The sequence below is a fragment of the Arachis stenosperma genome, chromosome 4 (assembly GCF_014773155.1).
Source record: "Arachis stenosperma cultivar V10309 chromosome 4, arast.V10309.gnm1.PFL2, whole genome shotgun sequence".
Lineage (NCBI taxonomy): Eukaryota > Viridiplantae > Streptophyta > Magnoliopsida > Fabales > Fabaceae > Arachis > Arachis stenosperma.
The window spans coordinates 143,613,005-143,636,218 of NC_080380.1; the positions used below are offsets into that span (position 1 = coordinate 143,613,005).

The following is a 23,214-nucleotide window of genomic DNA, read 5'->3' on the forward strand; positions in this document are numbered from 1 at the left end:
ATTAACAAGTCAAATAATAAAAATTTCCATCCTAATTATTCTTAATCTTTTTTCTTTTCATACTAAATATACCAATAATAACAACTCATTATTATTGTAATTAATTAACAACTCCCCCATTATATTCAATTGCAATAAATATATAATCCATGAATCCACAATTTCTTGATGATGATATACCCAAATTAAACAATCATCAATCATCACCAATCTCAAAACCTTTTTTTTATAGTTTTGAGTGTTGTGTGTGTAATCAATGGAATTCTTCCAAAATGCCAAAGTTGTGCGCCTAAAGAGCTACCATGACAAGTACTTAATGGCAAACGGTGATGGAGAAACCATTTATCAAGACCTCCAAGGATGTTATGACAATGCCAAATGGACGGTGGAGATTTTGAATCATGATGATAACAACTTGATCCGATTGAAGAGTTTTTTTGGGAATTACTTAACAGCCACCAACATCCCATTCCTATTAGGATCCGCGGGCAAGAAAGTCATGCAACAACCACTTTCTTCAAATTTGTTGAATTCTTCATCGTTTGAATGGGAACCCATAAGAGATGGGATGCTGGTATATATGATATGATAATTATTAATTAATGTCAAACAAGTATGGAGAAATTAAATAGGTGACGTCTGTGGTGGCCTAACAATAGGTGGCTAAGTATGGCCAAAAGGTTGACTAACTTTTTAATAGATGACACATGGCAAAAAATTTATTCATCATACATTTAAAAGGAATGTTAAGTGTAGTAAGTGCCATAAATTACTGATGGCAAAAAGGAAAATGCAATGCAAAAAACTGTTTTTGTCTTTTGGATCTTATAATAATTAAACCAAAAAAACTCTTGTTACTTTTAATTTAAAAAAAATGATGATAATAAAAAAGAGAGATAGTTCACAAAAAAGAAAAAAAAAACATATAAGATGATGAATTACTTTTTTTTAAATATATTATATTTGTGAAATATACTAATTTAATTATACATTTTCATTCATTTAAAAATAGTTTTATCTATCCATAATAAATTTAAATGTTACTAAGATTTATTTTTATATTATTATATTAATTATTTGAAAATAAAAAGATTAGAATATATTAAAAAATTATACCTTCGTAGCTTTTTGTTATCAATTATTTTAATTTTTTTTCTTTTTGTTTTGTTTTATAATTTCGTCCACTTTCAATTTTTTTTCAATGTAATTATTGCTCTTGAAAAATTATTTTAAAAACAAAAACATTAATATCTTAAATATGTAATATATATTCGATTTGTTTTTTTATCTGGTCAGTTTAATATTTTTTAAAGTATTACCTAAAACTAAAAAAATAAATACTTATATGTAGTTATTTTCCTATAAAATTAATAGTTGAAAGTTATTACATAATAATTTATTCAAAATTTTAAATATATCAAATTATCTAAAATAACTATTAATTACATGTAAGTATTAATTTTTCAAGAGCAATAACTACATTGGAAAAAAAATTAAAAGCGGACGAAATTATAAAACAAAACAAAAAAAAATTAAAATAATTGATAACAAAAAGCTACGAAGGTATAATTTTTTTAATATATTTTAATCTTTTTATTTTCAAATAATTATAACATAATAATATAAAAAATAAATCTTAGTAACATTTAAATTTATTATGAATAGATAAAACTATTTTTAAATGAATAAAAATGTGTAATTAAATTAGTATATTTCACAAATATAATATATTTTAAAAAAAGTAATTTATCATCTTATATGTTTTTTTTTTCCTTTTTGTGAGCTATCTCTCTTTTATTATCATCATTTGTTTTTTAAAATTAAAAGTAGCAAGAATTTTTTTGGTTTAATTATTATAAAGCTCAAGAGACAAAAACAAATTTTTGCATTGTATTTTCCTTTTTGCCATTAGTAATTTATGGTACTTACTACACTCAACATTCCCTTTAAATATATGATGAGTAAACTCTTTATCATATATCATCTATTGAAAGGGTAGTCAACCTTTTGGCCATACTTAGCCACCTATTGTTAGGCCACCAGAGACCTCACCAATTAAATAATAATGTATGTTGTATGTATTCTTTTGTAGGTGAAACTCAAGACACGTGACGGCGGCGGATTCTTGCGAGCCAACGATTTCCGGCTACGGCCGTGGAAGAACTCCGTCACACACGACAACCCTCATAGAACTGCAACAGCAAATTGGATTCTTTGGGACGTGGAGATTGTGGAGTCAAGAGAACAAGAATCCGATGATAAACCAATTGAGGTTCGCTTCCTACTTACATAATATATAATATATAAATGTTAATCGTAACAGGTGATTACTCACACGAAGTTATTTTCGCGCGTGTAAAGATTTTTCCTTATTAAAAATTATTAAATAACGATTTAATCAAATATATTAAATTATTTAATAATAGTTGCTTATTCTTTTCAACTTTGTACAGATAATTACCTATAATTATTATTACAATCTTTTTAAAGAGTGTTTTAGAATATAGGTTTATCAAAGATATAAAGTTGGAAGCTCTTTCTTGAAAAAAGGAACACAAAAGTTTCAAGATTTTAATAACATCGTCAAATGCAAAAAAAAGTTACAAATGCTTTTTCTTTTATATCTTTATTGAGTATTAACATTCATTAATAAACTTCCAAATTCCTTACTAAAATGATGAAAACCCTAATATGCATAAATCGCTAGGGTTTATAATTTAAAGAGGCCAGAAAATAATCAAAATATAATTCAATAAGAGTTATGAGGCAAGAATTTATTAAGTGTACAATAAAATTGAGTTGTTAGTGTGTATATATTTTAACAAATTATATTATTCTTTTTTTTATGCAGCACAGAGAATTAGATAAAAATAGATCACCAGAAAAAAGATGGAAGAATTATATTTTGTGACTAGAAAAAACAAGCTAGCAGCAATCATATACAGTCTATGGGAAATTCATCGAGAAAAGAAATGTTCAGGAAAAAGTGTTAGGATTTGAGGAGATGCTAAAGCAAAATAAAAAAGGAGAGCAGGAACATAGTTTGGGTTTCTTTTTAGGTTTTAAATTACTCTCTTAATTTTTATAATATTATTAATTTGCAATTAAATTTATATATAATTTTTTAAATTGGGTCTCTAAATCATTTAAATTTTTATAATTAGATTTATATCGTGATAATTATCGCCTAGCTTAAAAGAACTTAATATAAAATGTTAAAAAACACAATGGAGGAGCCTACTGTGATCCTCTAAATGTGGAGTAGTAATGGTATCTTTATCTGGGAAGAAAATATTCTACTAACTCAAATATTTTTGTTATGGTAGGAATCTAATTATAAAATTTAAAATGGTTTACGGACTCTATTAAAAAATATAAAAATTTAATTATAAATTTGATAAAATTATAAAAATTAATAAAATAATTATTTTTTAATTGGATTTTGATGTTTTGACCACACAAGAAGACACAACCATGAGGCATGTATTTTGGGCTTAGTTTTCCATCTTGGTATATACATGGGCTTCTTTGTATATGCTCTTTTGTTGAGTAATGTAAAACATAAGTTAACGACCAAAAACTAATGTAAATTGTAATGTACATGATTCAGAAAAAAATAATGTAATTAATAAGAAAATTAGTGTATATTGTCTTGATTGGTCATTTTATTTCATTATTTTTTAGGTGATCTTGCTTGTTGAGTTGTTAATATTACTATCTTTTGATGAAGAACTTCAATATTTTAATGTAAGGAAATTTATGAATGGCAAACGTGGACTTCACTTATGTAAAACTTACACACCACAACGTTAATTAGAAAATTCATAAGAAATTTCTCTGAAGGACAATATAATCCAACCAATTGCGTCAACCCAACATTTTGAGAGGGTAGCATTCATTAATATCATTATCAAGATGTATCATTAATTAAGTCTTAAAAAAAGGTTAATCCTTATCAAGTAGCAATCATAATAAAATCCTTGTCAGATAACACTACCACTTTAATTTTCTATAAAGTGAAGATGAACATATATTAATTTAAATTGTTAACAAAGAATCTATGTTCGTCTACCTTAATTATAGTAGTTAGACTACTAATGGTTTACATATATACCTACTAATGTTATGATCTGACAAAATTTAACTGAGCCACATACACATGCTTAATTTAATGTTATGTCTGAACCACACCACCTAATTTTGGAAGAGAATAGAAGTCTTCTTCTATTTGTATGGTCTAATTGGTTATTATTACTGCTTGGTCGTTATTTGTATGGTCTGTTAACTGTTGTTTTGATCTTTTTATACGTTTATGAATTGAAATAATTATTCTTTAGAATATGTGTTAATAATTTTTTAAAATGGTATAATTAAACATACAAAAAATTTAAATTATTAGTAAATTCAATGCTTTATTCTCTTCAACACTCTTTTGCATTAAACTACACCCAAACGTCATTCCTACTAGACTATGATGCAAGACACTGACACGGATACGGGACACGACATACATGACACAGAACACGCCGATACGCGAATTTTAAAATTTTATAAGATACGGAGACACGCATACATATAAAATATAAAGTATTTTTTAGATAAAGTATAATGATATTTTGATATTTTATTGATATTAAAATATAAATTAAATTTTTAATTATTTTTAATATCTTATTTTAATTGTATCACGTATTTAAAATATTTTTTGTTTTAATAAATAATAATATAAAATATATCTAAATTTATTTCAAAAATATATGTTAAGAATAAGATTGGACACGCTGACACGTGATGGTATTTAGGTGTGTCTAAACGTGTTTGGTGAAAAATTTTTTATTTTATATTAAGACACGTTTTGGACATAATAGACACGTATATCGAACGAATATCAGTGAGTGTCATGTCCAAAATATGTCCGACACGCGTACACAACAATCTAATGAAGTGTCCGTATTTTATAGCTACTAGACAACTAACAAAGTTTCTTAATCAACGTATTAACAAAAGTTAAAAAGAAGGAAGGAAAGTGTTTCTTATTTTCGGTGTAAAGGAATTTAGATTATCAATATTCAATAGTATAATGTGGCATGAAAAATTGAAAATAAACCAAGACCTTCCTCTTGAGTAGTAATTTTGTCGGCCACCTCTTTTTTTACTATATTACGTGTACACTAAAATTAGTTATTAAAGTCAGTTATCAATATAAAATATATATTAGAATATAAATACATATTGAAAATAAATTAAATCATACATATATTTATATACAAATACGTTACTAACTAATTTTAGTGACTAATTTTAATCTCCGAATAATATTTTTGACCTCCTCCTTTATCACCGTTTTGAATTTTGAGTTGCTTTGCTTTTGAAAAAAATCACTATTGCAGTAGCTAAAATTACTAACCACTTTAATTTTTAATCATTGTGGGAAATTATTGTCCCCACTTTTCATTTGGCCAGAACTTAATTTTAAAACTAATCCACTTGTATTATTTTTAGCTAATTTATTTCATTATATAGTGTACATAGACATTTTCAAATATATTAGGTGTGGAAGATGTACACATACTTGGAACCAAAGTCTTGTGTTCTCGTGTTCTTAATTCCATGTTTGCTCATCAGCCAATCGTGTATTGTTTGAATTGTACAATCTTATTTGAATCCAACTATAAATAGCCTAGTGGACAATTCATAATCCTGAAGTAGTCATTGAATTGAATTAAATTACGAATATTCGTTGAATAATTTACAAGTTATTTTTTTAATTAAAAAATTCCAGGTCAATAGAAGGAATAAGTCCCTTTTTTTTTTCCTTCGAGGTATTGTATGCAACACGAGGGAAAACAAACTTGACCAAAGATAATGGAGATTTTATATATATCAAGGACCAATTTTTTATAAAAAAATGTTATTGTTGTAAAATAAATAAAAGATATACTAAATATAAAATAAAGATGTATAAATAAAAGATTCTAATATTAATATAATTAGTTCAATAATAATTTATATATGTATTTATTAATATTATATGTTGTAATGTATATATATAAAAGAGAAAGAAGTATTGAAAAGTAAAGAGAGAGAATTAATTTTTTTTTTTGGTGAACTAGGGGGTCAAGGACCCAAGGAAAGGAAACAGAACAAACAGCAAGCAAAAATAAAAGACTCAAGACCCCCTTAGTCTAAGGGTCTCGAAACAGTCACACAGAAGAGCATAGTTAATGGGGAGGGGGGGCTTTATCAAACAGGTGCAGTCCTATAGGGAGTTTTTGTCCTTTCTTAGCAAGTAGATCCGCCACAAAATTTGCTTCACGGAGGGAGTGTAGCCAGGTGATTTTCTGGATTCTAGCTGCCAAGCCATGAATGTCCTGGACTAGAGGAGCACAGGGGTGAGTGGGGCAGCATCCGCGGCTGATGAAGTTAACGGCCTCAGCGGAATCAGATTCAACAACAAGACACTGGTAGCCCTTAGTAGTAGCAATACTCAGCCCATGGATAACTGCCCATAATTCTGCGTGCATGATCGAACAGTTCCCCAAGTTGCAGGAGAATCCTTATAGAAATCTCCCATCTGAGTCTCTAAAAACACCTCCACATGCTGCATTCCTTGTGTGACCAAACCAGGACCCGTCAACATTAACTTTAACACACCCCTCCTCCGGGCAAGACCATCTAATGAGAGATTCATCAGCAGCTTGGACATTCTGCCGCTTTAAACTGCATCTGGTAAGGCTGAGGAACTCCTCCGATCGCGCTTTAATCTGGTTAACGGCCGTGGTGACATGGGCCGATTCTCCATTGAAGACAAGTTTATTTCGGAGGTACCATATGGACGACAACGCAACACCAAAAAGGCAGTTCCAGTTTTTATTGGTTGTCAGGTTTTGGTATAACCACTCATTGAGCTCGGTATTGAAAAAGGAGATCCTCCCGTTAGGGGGAATAATTCTATTCCAGATGCTCATAGCATAGGGGCAGTCCCTAAGTACATGTATGGTTGATTCTTCATGGCTTCGGCATCTTGGGCAGGTGTCATCATTAGTCAGGTGCCTTCGTCTTCTCTCTGAGTTCGTAAGATTAGCATTATGGGTTACCAGCCAAAGAAAGGTTCTGATGCGCTCCGGCCCCTGCCAATTCCACACCAATCGGAAGTTCTTGTTTGGGGCATGTTGGTTCTCCATGTTCAATTGGTAGGCTGATTTTGTGCTGAATGATCCATCCGAGGAGGGTCCCCAGGCCAGGTGGTCCGCTTCCTTCCAAGGGGAGGGGGGAGAGATAGCCACGATCTTCTTAATGATCTCCTCTAGCAGCATCCTTTGTAGCTTCCCCACGTCCCAAAGCCCTGAAACATCAAGAAAGTCCATCAACATCTCAGATAAGTTAATACCATTGCTTACCTGAATTGCGGAATCTCTTAGCCGGCCTACTCCGGGGACCCAGTAATGGTCCCAAAAGCGGATCTGGGAACCATCGCCAACTCTCCAGATACAGTTGCTTTCCACGTTGTCCCAAGAGGCACAAATGCCCTTCCAAAGATTTGAGTTATTTCTCCTTTTAGCCACTTTAGGAATAGTGTCGTTTCCACAGCCATATTTAGAACGAAGGATTCTGGCCCAAAGATCATCCTTTCTAGCTATAAGCCCCCAACCAGCCTTCATCATAAAGACTTGATTCATTTGTCCTGCATGTCTAATGCCCAGTCCACCAGATTGCTTTGGCTCACATATCTTCCAGTTAAGAAGATGAACCTTTTTATTTTGGTCTGTATCGCCCCAAATAAAATTCCTGCAAATGCGATCAATAGAATTACAAGTAGCAGTAGGTAATAAGGTAGAATGCATATTATATAAAGGCATAGAAGAAAGGACGGATTTCACCAGAGTTGTTCTTCCGGCCAAGGAGAGAGATGAGGCTTTCCAAGAGTTTAGTCTGACATGGAGTTTGTTGATGATACCCTCAAAGGTGTGCTTTGTTACTTTTGAATGGAGAATAGGGACACCTAAGTACTTTCCCAAATCATCTGTTCTGGTAAATTGCATGACATTACTAATCTCTGTTCTCACATTGTGACCCATATTTCTGGAGAAAAAAACTCTAGTTTTATCTTTGCTAACTTTTTGACCAGAGCTTTTGCAGAAAGCTTCAAGACACTTATTAATAATATTGGCTTGGTCAACATTGGCTTCTGCAAAGAGAATGATATCGTCCGCAAAGCACAAGTGGGAGATAGGCGGTCCATCCTTTTTTAGACGAATAGGCTTCCAAAAATCATGTTCCACTGCTGCACTAATAAGTTGTGACAGTTTTTCAATGCAGAGTACAAAAATATACGGGGAGATGGGGTCTCCTTGTCTTATACCTCTGGTGGGAGAGAACTCTTCCAGCTCTTCCCCATTCCAAAGCACTCTCATTCTGGCAGTGGAGATACAGGAGAGGGTTAGGTTAATGAAGTTTTGGGGAAAACCAATGTCCATGAGTGTTTCCTTTATAAAGTTCCAATTGAGCCTGTCGTAAGCTTTCTCCAGGTCAATCTTGATGGCCATCCAACCTTTTTTACCTTTTTTATTTCTCATGGAGTGAATGACTTCTTATGTGATGATGATGTTATCAGAACTCTGCCTACCGGGAACGAAACTGTACTGGTTAGGCATAACCAAATTATTCATGACACTTCTCAACCTATTGGCCAGGATTTTAGTAATCACCTTATATGAAACATTGCACAGGCTGATGGGTCTCAGTTGCTTAAGATGTTCCACAGGTTCTATTTTTGGGATAAGAGTGATAAGCGTCTCGTTTACCTCTTTTACCTTGTCCGGATTCTGGAAAATATTTTTAGTCAGATTGCATACGTTGCTGCCTATTTTGTTCCACTGACTTTGGTAAAAGATAACTTGAAGACCATCTTTGCCAGGAGCCTTCCAACTCCCAATGCTGAACATTGCATCCTTGATTTCCTCATCGGACACATTCCTGCCTATACTGTTGAAGTCAGAGCTGCTCATAGCAGGAAACATGTTCACCAGGATAAAGGGAATATGGGTTTCGTTATCTTTATAAAGATTTGAGAAGAAGGAGGTGGCCATATATTCAAGAGTAGCCTTGTCAGTTATCCAATCACCGGTATCATTCTGGAGGGAAGCAATTTTATTTTTTCGCCTTTTAACCATAGTAGAACCATGGAAAAATTTGGTGTTGCGGTCCCCGAAATTTATCCACTTACTCCTGGCTTTTTGGAACCAAAGCAGTTCTTCCTGAAGGAGAATTTGCTCATACTCCACCCACAGCTCTTTTTGAAGATTATCAAGGAAATAATTATGAGAGTATCCGAGACTAGAAGTAATTCCTTGGAGTCTTCTAAGAATTCTGTGCTTTCGTCTAAAGATATCCCCAAAGACTGAATTATTTCACTCTTTAATCCTCTCTTTGAAGTTAAAAACGCCTTCTGCCCAGGAGCCCTGGACATTCCAAGAAGCATCAACCGCATTCCCAAGGTCAGGGTGAGTAATCCAAGCAGCAAGAAAACGAAACGGCCTCCTTCCTCTATTTTGCATGCTAACAGGAGACAGTTGCAGGCAAATAGGAGAATGGTCTGATTTCAACATCGGCATATGTTTAACGAGGGCCTCTGGAAAGGCAATTTGCCAATCCAGATTACTCAAACCCCTGTCCAGCCTCTCAGCAAGATTGCCCCTCTTCCAAGTATACGCCCATCCTGCAAAGCCCAAATCAACCAAGCCACAGGTCGAGACACACTCCTGAAACTCCTTACATGCACCATGGCCATTGCTCAGTGCCCCTCCACTCTTTTCATGGTTGTTTAGCATAGCATTGAAGTCGCCCAACAGGCACCAGGGGAGGTTGATATTAGCAGCATAAGATTTAAGGGCTTGCCACAGCGTTCTTCTTGTCACACGCTGGGGGCTTCCATAAACAGCAGTAATGAGCCATGGCATGGAATTGTTACCTGAGACTTTTAGGTGCACATACTGCTTGTCGTGCTCAATCACATCCACACTCCAGACAGAAGAATCCCAGAGACACCATATACCTCCAGCATGACCCACTGCATCCACCACAAAGGATTTATCAAAACCTATCTTGTCTCTAATCTGGTTACCTCGAACACCACTCACATGAGTTTCTAAGAGGAAGAACATATTGGCACCATATTCATGCCTCAGATCACGGATAAGAGAAGGGAAGGCTTTGCTGCTTACTCCCTTGCAGTTCCAACTAATAATGTTCATCATTATAACCTTATGGATGAAAAGCCAAAAACGGCTGGGTTCACCTTCGGTTACGGGACCCTAACAGCAGACCTCCTTGGTCCTGCGGGGATGAGGCTTCCAGTTTTCCACTACCACCCGCATCGGCCATAGCCACGTCGAGTAATTTCAAGTGATTACCCCTGTATTCTGAACTACCCATACACGAATTCGGAGGTTGCTGCTGTTTTTCATGATTGAAGATCAAATTCTCTCTTACTGTATGCCCTTCCAGGGTAGTTTGATTGCCCTTCGAAAATTCGAAAGCTTCCCATCTGTCCTGCACCATCCTTCTCATATGTTCCGAAACAACCATCTCCATACCTTCAAGCTCGGCGCTTTTTTCTATCCCCTTTGCTGATTTGGTTACGCCCTCCTGCCCTTTAGGGTTCGTGGTGGAGATCCTCGGAGTTCGAGCTTTGTTTTTCCCATTTGGTTCTTTCCTACCCGGTTCTATCATTGGTTTTTGGGGGGGGGGGAACCAATTTCTTATGGGTTTGCGGGTTCTTACCAGCTCCCGGTTTGATGACCCTTCTCTGCACTTGGATTGTCTCGGTTTCACTTTGGGCTTGGGTAAATTGTTGCCCAGTCTTCCCTATTATGTCCTGGCCCACTACCGCCTCATTCTCGCTACCTTGGACCAATCCCAGATTATCTTCTTGCAAGATATCAAATATGGATCCCAAATTGGTAATATTCCCTTTATGAGAGATTTCTTCGTCAGTGTTATGGAAATTAGTCATATCTCGGTTGGCGTGGGATTGTTTCTATCCAAATTGGGATTTCTTTCTATTATTAAATTTTTTCACCAACATCCACGACCCAAAATCAGGGTTGGGCTTCCCGTTGCTAGGATCGTCATGATTCTGCTGTTCAGTGAGCCTTCCATTTTCGTTAGCCACATTGGTAGTTGGGGCCCCACCTTGCAGAGTGTCGGCTGTACGGATCTCCTCCGTTTGGACGCCGTTGCTAGCACCGTCTTCCATGCATTGCTCTGACCTATGACCATACTTACCACATGTGAAGCAAATTCGGTACAGTCTTTCATATTCCAGGTTCAGCTCACAACCAAGAACGGATATACGTGGCACTAGTTGTTTTGCCAGGTCGATCTCAACACATATCCGGGCGAACTTCCCCCTCGAGTGGATTGAGGTAGTACGATCGATCTTGAGCATATGTCCGATGGCCGAGCCAACCCTCCAGAGAAAACGGTGGTTATACAGTTCGATTGGTAGATTTGGGATGCGAATCCAAGCGGCGATCTTTCTAACTTCGGTGGTTTCGGTTAGGAAGAAAGGCCTCCATCTTTGTACGATAAGGTAATGGCCAGCAATCATCCAGGGACCTTCCATAAGCGCATGCGCGTAGTCCTCCTCATCTGCAAAATGAACCAAAAAATAGTCACGATTCATGTCAATAACGTGAATCTTACCTTTTTTTTCCCAGTCTCTGCGGAGACGTTGTTCCATGAACGCAAACGTGACACGTTTCCCCAGCACTTTGACCATGAGGGCATTCTTCCAAGGTTTGCACCACTCTTCAAATTCCTCCTTAGATACCGGAATTTTGGGACACGGGTTGAAAGGTTTCTCATCATCTTCTCGGTCATCGTCGTTTTTATACCACTTATCCTCAGGGTTAGGATCATCATCATCCATGTCTAGCGAGGCGCTATGGTCTTCTTCAAGTTCAGGGCTAGTCAATAGCGTATCCTTATAGGATCCCTTTCCTGGTTCCGCCCTAGATTCCTCATGTTGGACAATTTCCATGTTCTCCGATGGTTGATTAAGATCCACTTCCCCCCGAGTTTTGACCTTTTTAGTGCTTCTCTGTACTAGATCGTCCTCCTGCGTGGAAACCCTAGTAGAGCTTTTTTCTATCATTTTTTGGTTTTATTGCTTGTGTATTGTACGTAAGACTATGAAGCCTTATTTATAGCTGTACAAATTCAACTTTTATTAAAGTTGGTCTACATAATAATCTCAACTCTCTCTCTTGAAAACTTCAGTCGCCCATATCATTAATGGGCATTCATCTGTCATTTTTATCACAACACTCTCCCTTGGATGACCATTTAGAATTATACCTTGATAAAACCTTACTAAAGAAAAACCCAATGGAAAAAATTTTAGTGAAGGAAAAAGAGTACAATATCCTTTGTTATGGGGACTGCCTCATTAAAAACCTTGTCAAGAAAAACCCAATGGGAAAAAATTTGACCAAAGAAAAAAGAGTACAGTCTCCCTTAGGGGTGTTCAAAACCGATTCGGACCAAACTAAACCGATCAACCGAGCCGAAAAAACTGAAAATCGAACAAACCGAAAACCGAAAAAATAAAAAAAGGCATTTTTCTGTTTTTTTTTTTGCGATTTGGTTCGGTTTTCGGTTCTGACATTGAAAACCCCAATCGAACCAAACCAAACCGGAAAGATAAAAAAACCCTAAAAAAAACAAGCCCACCCCACCCCCAAATGCACATAACCTAGCCTACCCCCCAGCAATCCCCAAGCCCCACCCCCAAACAAAGAACTAAACCTAGCCGCTCTCTCCCTAGGTCTCAGCACAACCTCGCTCTCTGCACCTCTCACCGCTGGCGAGGGACCGTTCTTCCCACCACCTTGCCGCGCCGCCGACCTTCCTCGCATTGCCGCCCTTCCACTGCTCCCAGGACCTCCTCGCGGACAGAGCAGCCCAGCACACAGCCAGCCACAGCCAGATCCCAGTGCCCAGATGCCCAGGACCTCCCTCGCAAGTCGCAAGTCGCACGCAGTAGTCCAGTACTCCAGTAGCACAGAGAACTCGACACCCAGCAACATCCTCGCAAGTCGGACCCAGCACCACCCACTCACCCAGCGGACACAGAGCACTGTTTCAAGTCAGATATGGAGCCCGAGCCACCGAGTCAGGTATGTAACTTGACTGGAATTGATGTTCTGTTTGTTGTTCATTACTTCATCTCCAATTGCTTCAACTGCTTCTGGTGTTTGTTTTGTGCTGTTGAATTACTGAAACTGCCTCTGTTGTGTTTTACTTTGCTGTTCTGTTGAGTGTTGAATTACAGAATTACTTTTGAAGTGATTTAGTATGTTTTGGAGCTTCTGGATCTTTATAGGGTTAGATTGAAATCAGTATGGTCAGCTAAATTTGAATAATAAGAACAGGATTTTGATTTTGTACGGTATGAATTACTTTTGTTGGTATTGTTGCTGGTTGTTTAATGAATTTCTAAATTTGTTTACCGTGGATAAATTGTGTAGAGAATAGCATTCCACTCCAAGTTATATGTGTTGTTAGAGTTTATTGTAATAATTGTTAAGAGTTTTTCTAATAATATATCTATTTTTTCAACCTGGTAATGAGCAAGCTTTCCATGAATCAGGTCATGTTGTTGCAGGCTGGTTCTTAAAACATTTTACATAAGTGTGTGTATTTTATACAGGGCTAAAGAGTCAATGCAGATATTAAGATTTACATGTGTATATGAGAGATTTGATTCTTTATTTGTGCATGTCCTTAATTATTTGGTTGTTTATTTATATATCATGCTAATTATGAGTGTAGATTATGACATGTTAAGATCAGCAGTATGTCACTATACTTTCAACTATAATACAGAAAAATTCAGCTTAAAACATTAAAATACAAAAATTGAAACAGAAGTATTTAAGAAATGCATATTATAAAGAAAGATTTGTTACCTAAAGTTAACTCAAACTCATGCAGCCTATATCAGAAATATCCCTTTAGACCCAGACTCTAAATCATCCAACTTGATAGAAGGATAGAAAGTTTTATATGAGCTTGCTTGAATTTGATATTTTTTGTGTTGAGCACTTGAATCTTTTTTCTGATTGAATGTGCTAACTAAATTTGAAGATGCATTTGAAAGGAGATATTATTAGTTTAAATTTATTCTGCATTCTATTTCATCTGCATTATCACTATTAAAAATAATTGTCTTGTTAACAAAGGTACTATTGTAAAAAATAGCATCTCCTCAATCTGTGTTAATCACTGGTGCTATATTATTATTATTATTATTATTATTATTATTATTATTATTTGCCATTTGATTTCAGGTTGATTTGTTTAAAGATGTTTTGCAGTTTTACAAGAGAGAACACCAAAACATGATTGTCTTTTGCTAAAAATTTATTTTTATCTTTTATTGTATAGACTATTAAACTTTTAATAATTTTAATTGTGGTATTATAATTTCTTTTATCGTTGAATTTCATTGTATTAAGACTTTTTTTACTCTTGTGGATGTAGTTTTACTTTTATATGTTATGGTTTTGTGAAATAGAATGACATTTTTTTTAATCGATTAAAAAAACCGAACAAACTGAACCAAACCAAATCGAATTTAATTGGTTTGGTTTGGTTCGGATGATCTCGATAAAAAAAATCAAACCAAACCGAACCGCAGTTAAATTAAACGATTGGATCGGATGACTTTTTCCTAAAAAATCAAACCAAATCGCACCGCGAACACCCCTAGTCTCCCCCTCTTGTCGACATCATTTAATATCTCGAAATCAGCAAATCCCAATCTGATGTACCAATTTTTCAAAGGAAAATTTTGGGAGTGACTTTGTAAATAAATCTGCCAGATTGTCACTTGAACGGGATATCAATTGTCCCTTGATTTTAAAGATCATGAGTGAAAAAGAATTTGGGAGAAATATGCTTTGTTTTATCACCTTTGATGTACCCACCTTTGAGTTAGGCAATGCATGCTGTATTATCTTCAAACAGGACAGTTGGAGCTATCTTATGATCAATCAGTCCACATGATGACAGAATATATTGGATCAAACTCATGAGCCAAAAACACTCGCAACTTGCTTCATGAATCGCTAGTATTTCGGCATGATTAGATGATGTTGCAGCAATCGTCTGTTTCGTGGACCTCCATGATATAGCTGTACCACTATATGTGAACAGGTATCTTGTTTGAGATCTCCCTTTGTGTAGATCAGACAAGTATCCAGCATCTGCATAGTCAACGAGTTGTGACTTAGATCCATATGGATAAAATAATCCCATATCAACCGTTCCATGAAGATATCAAAAAATTTGTTTGACTCCACTCCAATGTCTTCTTGTTGGAGAGGAACTATATCTTGCTAGTAAATTCACAGCAAATGATATATTGGGTCGTGTATTATTAGCAAGATACATTAACGCTCCAATGGCACTAAGATATGGTACTTCGGGACTAAGGATATATTCATTTTCTTCCTTAAGACGAATTGATCATTTTTCACATCCAAAGATCTTACGATCATTGGGGTACTTAATGGATGTGACTTATCCATATAAAATCTTTTCAAGATCTTTCCTGTGTATGTTGTTTGATGAATAAAGATCCCATTTTTTGTATGCTCGATCTGCAGGCTAAGACAAAATTTAGTTTTTCCAAGATCTTTCATCTCAAACTATTCTTTTAGAGTTTTTATAATTGTTGGAATCTCTTCAAGAGTCCCAATGATATTTAAATCATCAACGTACACAGCAATTATAATGAATCTAGATGTAAATTTCTTTATGAAAACACATGGACATATATCATCATTCTTGAATCTATTTTTGATCAGATACTCAGTAAGACGATTATACCACATTTGTCCAAATTGCTTTAGACCATATAAAGATCTTTGCAATTTGACTGAGTATAACCTTTGCAAATATTTATTGGATGGTTTAGATATTTTTAGTGCTTTAGGGACTTTCATATAGATATCCTGATCTAATGAGCCGTATAAATAGGCTGTTACCACATCCATTAAATGTATATACAATTTATGATATGCAGATAAACTGATCAAATAACGCAATGTTATCGCATCCACTACAGGAGAATACGTTTCTTCATAATCTATACCGGGCCTTTGTGAAAAACCTTGTACCACAAGTCGGGCTTTGTAGCGCACAACTTCATTTTTTTCATTTCGTTTTCTCACAAATATCCATCGGTATCCAACAGGTTTTACATCTTCAGGTATACAGATTACAGGTCCAAAGACTTCACGTTTCGCAAGTGAGTCTAATTCAGCCTTCATGGCTTCTTCCCATTTTGGCAAATCATTTCTTTGTCGACATTTTTTGACTGATCTTGGCTCAAGATCCTTACTTTCATGCATGATATTTAATGTCACATTATATGCAAATATTTCATTGACAATTGTCTTATTTTGGTCCCATTTCTTTCCTGTAAAGATATAATTTATCGAGATCTCGTCATTTTCACAATTTTCAGGTACATGAACGTCTTCTGGCATTAAAACTATATTACAATTTTGGACAACTGCAGGTGTCTCTACTATGTCTTTTTCAATAGGAATCGTATTTACTTCTTTTCTTTTTCGAGGATTTTTGTCTTTGGAACCGACAGGCCTGCCACGCTTCTGGCGTGAATTTGCTTCAGTGGCTACTTGTCCTACTGGAACATCAATTCAAATTAGGGCATTTTTCGCTGGTATATAAGATTTAGTTATCCTCTTTGTATCGAAAAATGCATTAGGCAATTCATTTGTTATTCTTTGCAAATGTATAATCTTTTGAACTTCTAATTCACATTGCCCTGATCGATAATCTAAATGCATCAACGATGATGCATTCCAATTAAGTTCCTTTTCAGGAAGCTTATTCTCTCCCCTAATGTTGGAAATTTTGATTCATCAAAATGACAATTTGCAAACTGGGCTTTAGATACATCTCCGATTGTATCTCAAGATATCTCACTATATAGGGAGAATCATATCCAACATATATCCCCAATTTTCTTTGGGGTCCTATTTTGGTGCGATTAGGTGGTGCAATGGGAACATATATCGAACACCCAAATATTCTTAAATGAAAAATATTTGGCTGCTGGCCAAATGCTAATTACATAGGAGAGAACTGATGGTAACTCGTTGGACTCAAACGAATAAGTATTGCGGCATGTAAAATAGCGTGCCCCCCAAACCGAGGTTGAGAGTTTTGTTCTCATAAGTAAGGGTCTAGCAATTAATTGGAGGTGTTTAATAAGTGATTCTGCTAACCCATTTTGTGTGTGAACATAAGCTACTGGATGTTCAACACTTATTCCATTAGCCATACAATAAGCATCAAAAGCTTGGGAAGTAAATTCACCAGCATTATCAAGACGAATTACTTTGATTAGATTTTCTAGAAATTGTGCTTTTAATCGAATAGTTTGAGCCAGTAATCTCGCAAATGCCAGGTTGCAAGAAAGACAATAAGCACACATGTGACCATCTCGAAGATCTGTCTATCAGGATCGTAAAATATCTAAAAGATCCACATGGTGGATGAATAGGTCCACATATATTACCTTGAATCCTTTCCAGGAATTCAGGAGACTCAAATCCAATCTTTACTGGTGATGGCCTTAAAATTAACTTTCCCTGAGAACATGCAACACAACAAAATTCACCAGTTTTAAGAATCTTCTGTTTTTTTAGTGAATGTCCATGTGAGTTTTCAATAATTCTCCTCATCATGGTTGTTCCCAGATGACCCATTCTATCATGCCAAGTTATGAATTCATTTGGGCTAGTAAACTTCTGGTTTACAATGGCATGTGATTCAATAGCACTAATCTTGGTATAATATAACCCATATGAAAGTGAGGGCAACTTTTTTAATATAACCTTTTTATTTAAATCATGAGTTGTGATACATAAATACTCATGATTTTTCTCATTCATTGTCTCAACATGATATCCATTTCGACGAATATCTTTGAAACTCAATAAGTTCCTCAGAGACTTAGTAGACAATAATGCATTATTTATTATGAATTTTGTTCCTCCGGGAAACAAAATTTATAGCTCTTTTGGAGCCTTCTATCATATTGCCCGAACCAATAATAGTATTAACATATTCTTCTTTTGGCACAAGATGGGTAAAATATATATCACTTTTGAGAATAATGTGCGAACTTGCACTATCCGTAAGGCATACATCTTCATTATATATCATTGCCATTCTCTTCAAAGACAAATAATAATAAAATGAGTAGTATGCACAGTTAAATTGAATACTTGATCGGAATAATTTTTTTAAGAAACACTGTACATACAAATAATGTCATATACTGAAATTTTATTTTAAAACTTGACACATTTAATTATTTCAAAGCATAAACATTAATATTTCATTATTTATATACATCATATTTAAAATTTAAATACATAGAAAATAAAATTTAACAATAAGTTTCATACATGATTTATTTACATGAATACTACTTAACAATCTCACATATTAAACTATTCTATCATTGATCAAATGATCAATATTTCCTTCAGGATCCTCAAAGAAATCAGATACATCATAATGAGTGGTGAAATTTTCAGCATCATTTGAAACAAAATTTGTTTCCTTTCCTTTGTCATCCTTTTTTCAAAGATGCTTGATAAAGATCGACTAGGTGCCTTGAGGTACGACAGGTACGTGACCAATGGTCCTTTCCACCACAACGGAAACACTTATCCTCTGTTGACTTATTTTACCCAATATTTCTTTCTTTATCCCACTTCTGGTGAGATAATCTCTTTTGAACATAATTCCTTTTTCTTCAGTAATTTTTCTTGTTGCCAAAACCTTGTCATTTACCTCTTCTAGGGTAATTTGCCGCATTTACTTCAGGAAATAGGGCAGCGCCAGCTGGGCGCGCTTCATGATTTTTCAAGAGCAACTCATTGTTGCTTTCAGCAACAAGAAGGTAAGAAATTAACTCATAATATTTTTTAAAACCTTTTTTTCGATATTGATACTGCAAGAGCACATTCGAGGCATGGAAGGTCGAGAAAGTTTTCTCTAACATATCATTATCAGATATCTTTTCCCCACATAATTTCATTCATGAGGTGATTCGAAACATTGCCGAATTATATTCATTTATGGATTTAAAATCCTGTAGACGCAAGTGCGTCCATTCATATCGGGTTTGAGGAAGTATCACCGTTTTTTTATGATTGTACCTTTCTTCAAGGTCTTTCCAAAGATCTGCAGGATCTTTTAATGTGAGATATTCATTTTTCAATCCTTCGTCAAGATGACGACAAAGAAAAATCATGGCTTTGGCTTTATCTTTTTGGGATGCATTATTTTCAGCCTTAATGGTATCTCCAAGATCCATTGAAGCAAGATGGATTTCAATATCTAGTATCCATGATAAATAATTGTTTCCAGATATATTAAGAGCATTGAATTCAAGATGAGAGAGTTTTGACATAATGAAAATTTGTTACCTGAATCTTCCTAAAAATTTGATCAGAATCTCGTGCTAATAACGTGTTGTAAAATTAATAAAAGATATACTAAATATTAAATAAATATATATAAATAGAAGACTCTAGTATTAATATAATTAGCTCAATAATAATTCATATATGTATTTACTAATATTATATGTTGTAATGCATATATATAAAAGAGAAGGAAGTATTGGAAAGTAAAGAGAGATAATTGATTTTTATTTTATTGTTTGTGTATTGTACGTAAGACTATAAAACCTTATTTATAGCTGTAAAAATTCAACCTTTATTAAAGTTGATCTACATAATAATCTCAACTCTCTCTCTTAAAAACTTTAGCTGCCCATATAATTAATGAGCATTCATCTATCATTCTTATCACAACATTTATAAAATTAATTCATAGAAATTTTACACTATTTTTTATACTAAAATTAAATTAAATACAGTATTATACTTGAATCTGTAAATCAAATTCAGGGGAATGTCCAATTTAATTTTGGGTGTTCCCATTGCCCAATATCCAAGAATATAATTATATCTCATAGTCATCATGTTAAATTAACAACTACAAAATGAAACATGATCAAGAATAAATTTATCACTACTTAGACAATTTTTTTTAATGTTATATATACTGTCTTTTTGTCACCATTCTTGTGCACGATCTCTTTATAATATTAAAAGTAACTATAGTGCAACCAAGTCCGCATTTTTTTTGGCACAATTTTTTATAATATTAAAATAATTATAGTGCAATTAAATCGATTTTTCTTTTTTTTCTTTGTTATTATCATTGTTGTGTCATTTTCTCTTTTATTATTTTCTTTTTTTATATATATTTAAAAAATTATAATACAAAAATGTTGATTTATAGTTCAATAATTTTGATACATAACAGAAATTTTAGTACACGACACATAAATTTTTAAAAGATCACATGTCTAAAATATTAAATCCAATCAATAAAATACATATAATAGAAAAATTTTATAGCACAACATAAACAATTTTTTATGCACAACACAAAATTTTTTATGCACAGCACATAATATTTTATATAAAACATAAATTTTTAAATGACTATATATCCAAAACATTGATTTATTCAATGAACAAAATACATTTGCAGTAAAATTTTTATGTTATATATAAAAATTTCAATGTTATATCAATAAATTTTTATATTATCTAACAAAATTTTCTATGCTAAAAAGATATAAAGAAAAAACATATATATATATATGTGTATTTTTTATTAGACTTATTTCAATTTAGTTAAATTTAATTACAAAAATATTTGTACCTATGATATCACCATAATATTATAACATCTATTGCACTGTAACACCGAAAACATAAACAAGATGGATCAAGTATAAAGTGCGACTTTCAAAAATTAAATTTTTAAGATTCTGTTAATAGTAACGGTTATAAAATGGGCTGAATCTGCCAGATCAAACTGTCAAAAAAAGGTGAGTTGGGACGAAATTTTAAATTCGTTAATTTTTGAAAATCTGCCGAACCTACACCGCTAAACTGGCGGGCTTTCGTGGGGCGGGGCAAACTGGCCCGCAGTTGATAATCCTTTTTTAAGGGTATTTTGGATTTTTATTCACTCGTATATATAAATATCACATTATAGGATTAGGGTTTTTCTTTACACCATTTTCATACGGACAACACATGTAGAGCTAGAACCTCCCTCCTTTTGCGCTCTTCAGTCTTCAAGCCGGCGAGTCAGCAACCTTCATTCTCTCTCTTGCAGTCACAAGTAGCAACGCAGCGCTGCAGAGCCGTAGCAGCATAGAGCACCGGCGGCACACTTAGCGACCTTCCCTCTCTCCGCCTCACGTCTCTCTCTCTCTCTCCCTCTCGGATCGAAGTCGCTTGGAGCCCATAATGCACTGGAATCACTGTGGCAATGACGACTCGGTTCTCTGTCTCGTAGCCTACCAACGTCCTTGCGTTTGTCTCTCTCTCTCTCTCTCTCTCTCTCTCTCTCTCTCTCTCTCTCTCTCTCTCTCTCTCTCCCTCCCTCCCTCCCAACCGCGAAGCCAAAGGCTCTCTCTCTCAGTCTATCAAGCATCAACAGCGACAATTCCCCTTCGTCCAGGATGCCCAGCAGCCAACCTCTACCTCCGTCCAATTATCTCTTTCATTAGTCGTCAACATGCACTAGCAATCTCTGTGCCTCAGCTTAGCCATCAAGCACGGCCCAGCCGTAGCAGCGCTACCCTAGCTGACCAACCCTTCACTCAAGCAATTTTTTCAGATTCATCCAGTTGAAGCTTTTTTTTTATCATTTATTGTTAAAATGTTACTAAATTAGTTCTGTTGTGAAACATTTGATTTTATTATAGGTGCTAATTTATCTCTAATTTTTTGCTTATCCCTAATTCTTTTGATTCCATTCTGATTCATTGTTTTTTTTTTGTTTTGTTTGTCCTTTAAATTACTATTTTTTATTTTAAATACTGGACTGTGTTATATTTAATATAAATTATTTAAAAAATAAAAAAGGAGAGAGAAAAGACAGGCCGGCCTGCCAATCCGCCATTCTGTCTTTTAGTAAAGCAAAGTAACAAGTTTGGTCCATATCATTTTAACGAACTTTGATGGAGCGAGACGGAACGAATTGGTTCGCTTTGCCACCTCTAGTTAACAGAAACTAAGAACTACTAATTTAGAATTTTGGGTTATTTATTATTAACTTCATGTTCCAAATCCTATTCTTAAAACTTAAATGGAATAAGTTTTATGGCAAGTTTTTATTTGTAAGAAAGAGAAATGTAAAAGATTATCGAAATTTAATTCTTTTAGTTTAATTATTTTATAATTTTAAATATTTATAACTAAAAATAATAAATTTTGATAATTTTTTAGTTTTTTTAAAAAAATAAAATTTAATTTTAATGTCTAATCAATATAAAATAATTTTATATATATTTAATTATTTAATATTTTATTATAAAAAACAAATATAATTACATAACTATATAAAGTATTTTTTAAATGCATCAAAATTAAATTCAACAAAATAAACAGCGAAAGATTATAAATTAAGTGCTAATTTTCTAAAAGTTAAAACTCATACAAAGATCCACTAATCAGGAAAAGAAAAAGAAAGAGAAAAGAATATCAGTAATAACATATTAAACTTCTATCACAATTTACAATAGAATAATACAATCCTCACGATTCCAATGTGCTAATAAACATATTATGTAGATCTAAGATTGAGAGAAAAAATAACAGGAAAAAACACATAGACTTTAGTCAAATGATCTTACAGGTGGGGTCCTCATGTTATCAACAATTTTGTAGCCAACATACCACATTCCACTTGTCCAGTTACAGCAATATAACTAATCTTATAAGGCTCAAAGGGGTGATGATGCAAAGGACCATAACCTCATAATATATTATCAACAGTGTCACGTTAGCATGATAGTGACTCGGAAAGTAACAACACAAATACCCTAAAGTTGGTACCACTTGGATTCTTCCTCAGAGAGAATTTCTTAGGAAAAACACCAAATCCAAGTTCAACTTGGAACCTTTTTTCCCAACTCTCTTCTCCCAAGATAAAAGTTTGAACCCCACTTTTTTATTTCCGTTGTATATTCCAGAATCCCTCCAAAATGTCCATTTTTCACATCAAGCC

The 23,214-nt window shown here is 34.2% G+C and overlaps 1 protein-coding gene across 1 annotated transcript; it reads left to right on the plus strand.

Annotated features, from left to right (window-relative positions):
• Window positions 1-256: 256 nt before the first annotated feature.
• LOC130975793 (uncharacterized) lies at window positions 257-2,293 on the plus strand. Its single transcript, XM_057900529.1, has 2 exons — window positions 257-574; window positions 2,093-2,293. The coding sequence occupies exons 1-2, from the start codon at window positions 257-259 to the stop codon at window positions 2,291-2,293; spliced, it is 519 nt and encodes a 172-aa protein (XP_057756512.1).
• Window positions 2,294-23,214: the final 20,921 nt, after the last annotated feature.